Source organism: Castanea sativa, chromosome 7, assembly GCF_040712315.1.
Source record: "Castanea sativa cultivar Marrone di Chiusa Pesio chromosome 7, ASM4071231v1".
Classification (NCBI taxonomy): Eukaryota; Viridiplantae; Streptophyta; class Magnoliopsida; order Fagales; family Fagaceae; genus Castanea; species Castanea sativa.
In genome coordinates this window covers 26,694,442-26,703,401 of record NC_134019.1, presented here as the reverse complement: position 1 = coordinate 26,703,401, position 8,960 = coordinate 26,694,442, and the positions used below count along the sequence as shown (strand labels likewise).

At 38.8% G+C, this 8,960-nt stretch overlaps 1 protein-coding gene across 1 annotated transcript; it reads right to left on the bottom strand.

The window, feature by feature from the left end:
• Positions 1 to 3,588: 3,588 nt before the first annotated feature.
• Positions 3,589 to 4,728, bottom strand: LOC142644239 (uncharacterized). The gene is made up of 3 exons (XM_075818891.1): positions 4,637 to 4,728; positions 4,347 to 4,540; positions 3,589 to 4,277 (listed from the first exon to the last, which is right to left on the bottom strand). The coding sequence occupies exons 1-3, from the start codon at positions 4,726 to 4,728 to the stop codon at positions 3,589 to 3,591; spliced, it is 975 nt and encodes a 324-aa protein (XP_075675006.1).
• Between the last annotated feature and the right edge of the window lie 4,232 nt (positions 4,729 to 8,960).

The window sequence follows — 8,960 nt, the reverse complement described above, 5'->3', positions numbered from 1 at the left end:
TGTGGGAAAGTTCTTACTTTGCTCTGGAAGGCCTAGCTTTGTGGATGCTTGAGCCATAAGTGTTGTGAATTAGATTAAAGATGGTGATAATCCAGTTCCTTTAATCTCAATAGAAACTCTTCTGGGATTGGACTCTGTTTTCTAGGGTGGAGAATCACAGAACTTTCATCGGAGTCCGTTGGCTTGCAAATATGTTTGATGGAAAGATTGGACATGATTGCCATCCCTTCTGTTGCTGATTATGGTCCTGCCAATTTTCTCAATATGACTATTCTCAAAACTGAGTGTTAAACTAAGAATGACTGGGTGAAATTTCTGAACAAAAAATGCAGTGCCTCTATTCGATGGAATTGTTACTGGTGAAAGTGCCCACCCCCTTTGTTATGGTCTCTGGGATCAGATCACGTCTTCCTAGTTAGGTTAAGGAAAGTGACTTTCTACAAGGTTGACAGACTCTTGAGGTATTTCCAATATAAGCAAGGAATGCTTGGTGGAAAAAGAAGAAAACCTTTTACTCCTGCAGAAACGAATCCTACTTCTATAAAGAACATGTTGTTGGGCTTCGAGATGGCTGACCGAGTGGATCAGTCCTTTGTTAAGGTTCACTTTCAAAGGATGACCATAGACTACTCTAACCAGCTAGTGAACAAGATTGTGGACAAAGAGGCTGACATGGTTGCTATGAGAAAGCAATTCCTCAGAGACAACCGAGAAAGACACGAGACTGACAACTATGAATTTAAAAGGAGGTACCCAGGTGACACAGTATCTAGCATAGATGAAAGCAATGAACGACCGAAAGGGAAAAGACTGAAGAAAAAATGACCATTTTATTTTTTGGCTTTGAACATGTTTATTTTTTAAAATTGGATATGAAACACTCAAATTTAGGAATTATTCAGGACTTTTAGGTCAAGGCTCTGTTTAAGGTGTAGGTTTTTGGGGTTTGGTTTTTTTCCTTTTTAGGATTTGGTTTAGGGTTTGAGTTTTTAGGGTTTGGTATTTTGGATTTGGTTTTTTGGATTTCGTGTAATGGCATGGTTTAATGGAATGGTTAAATTTTGGAATTTTTTTTTTTTGTTTAATGGGCCAATGGTGGGTTTGGGAAAGTTGTGACCAAACCAATGCATGGTTGCCTACGTACCTCCTTGGTAGAAGGATCAGGTCATCACGTAGTTCATTTATTTTTTATTTGCCTTATCATTTGCCTAGGATGTCCTTTAATTTACAACCCCTCCAGATGTGGTATTTTGAGACTACCACCTTAGACATGGTACTTCTTCAATTGATCCATGTTGGTTGGCTTAGTGAAAGGATTTGCATCTAAATGTTGGGGTTTATGCCCTAAAATCCAATTTATTGGCATGTCATAAATAATTAAATTGTTTAATTATATGAGGTTATTTATAAATAAACTAATGGGATATTATCTTAGTCCATAAGATGCATTGTATGTGATTTATGTGATTTAGTCACAGAAGATGTAAATCACAAGTTACTTGTAAACTCAAGATGTAGTTCGTAGTCGGTGATGAAATTGGGCATTTCATCTGCGAAGACTATAACATATCAACTAAGATGATTTGTCTTGATCATGGAAATGGAGATTTCTAGTTGGTATGTTGATATGTTTTAAGAGTTAAGATATATTGAATTGGACCGCTGTGAGATTTATTATTCTCCTAACGACTGTCAAATGAATAATAAATCTCACGACTTCTATTTACATCAACTCTAAATCCTGAGAGAATAATGGACTTGATCATGTGATGTAGGTTGCTTTGATATATCAGGAGTGAGATATATTAGTTACGGTCAAAACCTCAGTATGTTGGGCAGCCGAATTTAGTGTTGATGGAACATATATCCTCAAGATGAAATTCATAGTCTCTTAACGGAGATACAAAATATTCCCTTGAGATAAGTTTAATGGGTTTGGTTATTCAGAGAGTTGGGCCCAATCACTTTAGTAGGGAGTTACTAAAGTATATATTTATAGAATTGGATTTCATAAATATATAATGAATAGCATAAAGGATTAAACCGGGTACTCAAGGATTAAGATGAAGTAATCTTCAAAGTGGCAGTCTATATTCATGACTTTGTATTACTACGAATATTTTAATGAAGGGGTTGCATGTATAATAAAGTCTTGAGATATAATTTATAGATGAGGCCTAGAGTGCAATTATATTTATATAGTGGTATTAAATATAGTTAATGGTAACTTTGGACTTGTCAAGAGTTGAGAGAAAAGCCTAAGACCTATTGGAGCTAGTGTCTTATTGGTCCCTTTTGGTCCCACTCCAAGCCACACACAAGAGCCCAATTGGAATGGCTCAAAAGACTAGCTCAATTAGATAATCAGTTTTATATATATATATATATATATATATATATATATATATATATATATATATATATATATAAGGAGAGAAACATACAAAATTTCATTAAGTTTTTCATGAGACCTTTTCATAAGTGTTTTCATACAAGGAATGAAATGGTTTTGTATATGAGTGTTGGACACTCTCCTATTCTCTCTTTGATGAAAACTGATTGAGAGACCACACATCTTGGGCATTAATTGGAATTGGAGTGAAAATTAAAAGTCTTCCCAAGTGCTTCTAATCTTCGGTTTTGAATTTCACCACTCCAAGGTACGCTTTCTTGTTCTCTAATTCTGAAACTTACATAGTACATGTTATCAATTGCGAATGAAGTAGATCCGTTAATTTTTTCCACTACGCATGTTTGCATGAGATACAAATACGTATTTCCCTGTATTTTCCAACACTAAATCCACAACCTTACTGCTTCTCCGGAGTATATCTGCTTGATAATGTTTGGGCTTGCCTTGAATCATGGCTCGAATCTCTTTTAGCACTAAATCTCCCAATTTCAAATCTCTGGTTCTCACTTTTTTGTTAAAAGCTTTCCTGAGTCTCCTTTGATAACCCTAAATATGATATAGGGCCTTGAGTCTTTTCTCATCCAGCATGCATAACTGATCATATCTTCTTTGCAACCAATATACTTCAAGAATTTCACTTTCCAATACTGTTCTCAATTAACAGACACCCATTTCAATGGGAAGGACTGCTTCCATCTCATACACCAATGAATAAGGAATGGCTCCTATGGAAGATCGAATTGATGTCTTATACCCCCAACGTACATAGGGTAACTGTAGGTGCCAATCCTTGTAGTTTTTTGTGTTCTTCTTCAAAATTCGCCCTATATTCTTATTTTCAGCCTCAACTGCTCCATTAGTCTGAGGACGATAAGGTGAAGACTTATGGTGCTGAATGTTGAATTGTCGTAGCAGCATCTCTGTTTCTCCTTTGAAATGCAGCTCACTGTCAGAGATAATTTCGTGTGGTACCCCGTATCTGCAAATGATATTTGTCTGAATGAATTGGGCAACTTTCTTTGAGTTCAAAACCTTGTATAAGGCAGCTTCTACCCATTTAGTGAAATAATCTATGGCTACGAGTATAAATTCATGACCATTGGATGTTGTTGGGTGAATCTTCCCAATAATGTCTATTCCCATGTAGAGAACGACCATGGTGATGTCATGGTATGTCATGGCATAGGCGGCATGTGCTTCAGATCTCCATGAACTTGGCATTGATGGCATTTTCGAACATGAGTTGCATAGTTAGCTTCCATAGTGGTCCAGTAATAACCTTGTCTCATTATCTTCCTTAACAGCATGTGTGCATTCATATGTGGCCCATAACTTGACTCATGAACCTCTTTAATTATATGTTGTGCTTCTTTAACGGTCACAAAAAAGAGATGAATTTCATCATATGATCTTCTGTATAGTCTTTCCCTATAGATGATGTAATTAGTGGACATCCTTCTGATGGTCAATTGGTCATTCTTATTTGCAGATGGTGGGTATGTCCCATCCTTAAGGTATTGTAGGATGTTTGAATACCATTCACCTTCCCCATTCTTTCCTTCATCTTCTTGTATTGTCATGCAATAAGCTGATTCCTCTTTTTGTTCCACCTCTATCAGTTTTGTTTTGTCTTCCTTAGGTCCATCCATCATGGATGCCATTATTGCTAAAGCATCTGCAATCTGATTCTGCATCCTTGGCACATATTGGTATTGGATCTTACTGAATTTTGAGGCCCAACTTTGAAGACATTCATGATAAGGCATTAGGCTCTCTTCCTTGATCTTCCAATTATTTTGAATCTGAGGCATTATTAAAGCTGAATCTCCATATACTTCTAACTCTTTTACTCCAAGACCTAGGGCTGCTCATAACCCCATGATGTAGACTTTATATTTAGTGGCATTGTTGGTGGCAGGAAAGTTAAGTCTACCAGAAAATGGAATATGCGTCCCTTTTGGAGAAATTAGGAGAACTCCAATGCCACTTCCATTTTGGTTAGTTGCTCCATCAAAATACATCTTCCATGCTTCCACCTCAATATCAAATTCTGATAAAAGCAAGACCCATTTAGCTGTCTTCCTATCCTGCAGAGGATTTTCCATTAAGTACTTCAAAGGATCCATTCTTGCAATCAACAAGAACTTGTAAGCAAGCATATAATGTCTAAGTTTGCAGGTTGCCCATACAAGTGCTACTCATGTCTTCTTAAGTGGTGAATACTTTTCTTCATAAGGCAATATTTTCTTGCTGATGTAGTAGATTGCATTCTCCTTCCGAGACTCTTCTAGGTATTGAGTAAGCAAAGCCCCCATTGCTGTATCTGTAGTTGTGAGATATAACAATAATGGCTTTTTAGGTACTAGTGGGATGAGTACTAGTGGCTTCATAAGATAATTCTTGATCTTTTCAAAAGCTTTGTGGCATTGTTCATTCCATACTGTAGGAACTTCCTTCTTGAGCAATCAAAAAATTGGTTCACATGTCTTGGTGAACTGGGCTATGAATTTGCTGATGTACTGTATCCTCCCTAAAAATCCTCAAATCTCCTTTTCAGTTCTTGGAGGCTTCATCTCTACAATTGCTTTGATTTTGTCCAGGTCGACTTCAATTCCTCTCTGGCTTACCATAAACCCTAACAACTTTCCGGATGTGACTCCGAAAGTGCAGTTCATTGAATTCAACCATAACTTGTAGAACCAAATTCTTTCAAAGAACTTCGTAAAGCTGGTATATGCCTTTCATGGTCTTTGGACTTTACTATCATAGCATCGACATAAACCTCTACTTCTTTATGGATCAAGTCATGCAACAAAGTGGTGACTGCACATTGGTAAGTAGCACCAGCATTTTTAAGGCCAAATGGCATGACCTTGTAGCAATATGTCCCTCATGGAGTAATAAATGAGGTTTTCTCCATATCTTTTGAAGCCATCTTAATTTGATTATACCTTGAAAACCCATCCATATTTGATAGCAAGGCATGCCCTACTGTATTGTCAATTAGGATGTCAATATGAGGCAATGGAAAATCATCTTTTGGGCTGGCCTTTTTCAGATCTTGGAAGTCTACACACATTCTGACCTTCCCATCCTTCTTTGGCACCTAAACCACATTAGCTAACCACTTTGGATAGTTGACCACCCTCAGGAATCCTGCATTATACTGTTTCTCAACCTCTTCTTTCATCTTGAGAGTCCACTCTGGCTTCATTCTTCTCAATTTCTGCTTGACTAACTTCATGGTTGGATCTGATGGAATGCAATGATGTACTATATCTGTATCAATCCCAGGCATGTCTTCGTACGACCATGCAAAGACTTCTTTGAATTCAGTCAGTAGTGCCACTAATGCATCTTTCTCGGAAGTGGTTAGAGTATTGCCCACTTGTATCATTTTAGGTTTATCATCAGTTCCTAGGTTAATGGGTTAGGTTTCTCCTTTTATGGGTTCTAGGTGTCCTTGTTTTAATTCCTTATTATTAAGAGTTTCTTTACCAATTTCAGAAATAAAAACATTCAAAGCCAATAAATAAGCAGAATCAGAAATCATATTATAAGGAAAAAAGTTCTTAACAGACTCAATAGACTTAACTAAATCAGACTCAACAGGAATACTATCACAAACAGACTTAGCAGGAATAGAAATACTAGCAGAAATAGACTCAATGGGGACAAAAACAATGTTCTTGGCAGGGGTAACTAGCTCGACGGTCTTGATTTTCTTGGCGAGAGTGACAGACTTGACAGTCTTAATTTTCTTCATGGAGTCCTCCATGGGGTGGGTGGCTCCCTTCCATGCCCAATTCTTCAACTCAGTTTTGGCTTCAATGATGGCAGGTGTCTCTCATTAAGTTCCTTATTCCTTTAGCATTAGTACCTGGGGGTCTTCATCCATATAATTAGTGGCTTCATCATCAATCTCCATATCTATGGGCTTGTCGGTCACGAAAGCATCCAGGCGCTCTATGCTATCCATCCACTCATCAAACAGATCTTGCTTCCCTTTGTTGCTCAAGTGGGTGTGTTGAGGGAGGTGTTTTGACTCGTTCTCTTCCATCTTCTCATTATCACTTTTAGCATTCTCAAGTGTTAGGATTCTAAGACCGTGAACCATCAGTTTTTAGTCTAGAGCAGCCAATCTAGCATCTATGTCATCCTCCTCTTTGGTATTCGGGGTCAGTGAGCTGGGTTTTGAATTGTAATAGGACCTCAATTCTGGAATCTCTCTACCATGCTTGTCATACCGAGGACTTGACTTTGAATTAACGTCTGTAATGCGGCTCCAATCTAAAGGACGCCTATAGGGGTAGTCATCATAGTCTACATCATTGGCTTCTCTAATCTCCTCTCATGCATCTTCTAATACATTTACCAGCCTGTATTGGTCACTATCAGTATTGCTCCACCTGTTAGCTTCAGCATCATCTTCAATATCTTCAGCATAGTAGTCTACATCATCATCATACTCTTCATAATAGAGAGTATCATCTTCATATTCTCTATCACTAGGGAGTTCACCCTAATCATTACCACTGTATTGGCTATCATAGTCTTCACTATCACTGTTGCTATTGTCATCACCATCTCCACTATCACTTCTGTTGTTGTCACTACTACTATCACTCTTGGCATCACTTCCTTCATCATTATCACTAGGGGCTGCTTCCCCTTCCTTATCTTCATCATTGGCGCTTTTTGCTTCATACGAGCTTTTCAATGCATGTTGGCAAGCCTCCCAGCATTCTTCTTCTTCTATATTGCAAATGGCATCTCCAAGGAGTGTAGTCATGGCATCAGGGTCCATGTAATTAGCCCAATTAGTAGGAACCCAGGTTCTATCTTCCTTCTTTAGTTCTGGAAGTTTGTTGTTGCAATCAAGTAGTAGCTCAAACCCAAGCATCATAGTTTTGGTCTCAAGGTCAAATCTTGGCTCAGGGAATCCCCAATAGCGTTGACTATCTCCAGCTTTGACAAACTTTCCATTTAATATTGAAGTATAGGGCCTTAGGGGCTTTGGGGGACAAGGAAGTCCTTTTGCTTTGGCTTCGGCACGGGCCATTCTCCTCACTTCCATCTCTAATAAATCATCGTCAGTGGGCTTATAGCCTAGCCCAAAAGGTGGTGTGGCAGTGGGAATCATTAGGTCTCGAACAATTGGCTTCTTCCCGGTCTTCCCCAAGTTCATTCCCGAAAGGTAATTCATTTTCCTCATCATTGCTACCACATTGTTGTTGCTATAGGGAGCAAAGTCCATCGAGATCTTCTCCACTTCCTCTTCTCTTCTTTCAAAGCTAGGCCTCTCAATCTCAAAGCCATCCAAGGTCAATGGCTCTTTCTCTGAATCAATACGTAAGATAGGCTTTGGCACAGTTAAAGTATCTCCATATATGGTTACAATAGCTCCTTCATGTGGAAACCAAACCTTTTGGTATAAGAATGAAGGTACAGCCTCTGTGTCATGGATCCATAGTCACCCAAGGGGCATATTGAAGCACGAAGCTATGTTGAGGACTTGAAAATCCACCTTTTCGATCATTGGCCCTACAGTGAGGTCTAATGTTATGGTTCCCAAGACCTCCCTTCTACTATTGTCATAAGCTTTCACATGCTGGTCAGTTGGCACAAAACGTTCAATGCTTAAACCCAAGCAACTTGCAGTTTTTAAAGGACACGCGTTTAAGGCACTTCCATCACCAATGAGAACCATCGGGATCTTCTTGCCTTTAGCATCTATAGTAGTATGTAATGGGTCATTATGGTGCTTCCCATTTTTTGTCAAATCTTTGTCAGAGTAGGAAATAGTGAGTTCCCTACTTATGGGCCTAATCATAGCATTCAAATCTTGAGAAGTAGTGGTTATAAGGACTTGGATTTGATTAAGAAGGTCAACCAAATTTTGGCGATGCTTGTATGAGGCCATAAGTAAACCCCATAAGGATATGTTGGCTTGTGTCTTCTGAAAATACTTAAGGACCCCATCTTCTTTAGCGAGTGTTTGTTGGGTGGATTTATTCAAGGCTTCCACCGGGTTGCCAGTCTCCACATGTAGATGTTTGAAGTGTCTCCCCCTTTATAATGTGGGCAATTTCTGTCGGGTCGTTCAGGTCGGTGTCTTGGGGTTTGAAGTGTCTCCCCCTATTTGTGGATGTTGGGCCATTTGATTGGGGTTCGAAATGTCCTCCCCCACTTGTAGGTATTGGGTTTCTTGATTGGGGTTCGAAGTATCTCCCTCCATTTGTGGGTATTAGGCAACTTGATTGGGGTTTGAAGTGTCTGCCCCCATTAGTAGGTGTTGGGTTGCTTGATTGGGATTCAAAGTGTCTCCCTCTATTTGTGGGTATTGGGTAACTTGATTGGGGTTTGAAGTGTCTCCCCCCATTTGTGGATGTTGGGTAATTTTTAGTTTCTAGTACATCTTTACTCCATATATCATATCCTATAGTGGATGTTCTATCCATCAATTATTCCCATGTCATCATAAAGCACTCAGGTAGGTCCTAGATCAATTCAGATGGGTCTTCTTTACTTTCCTCTTCAGTCATCA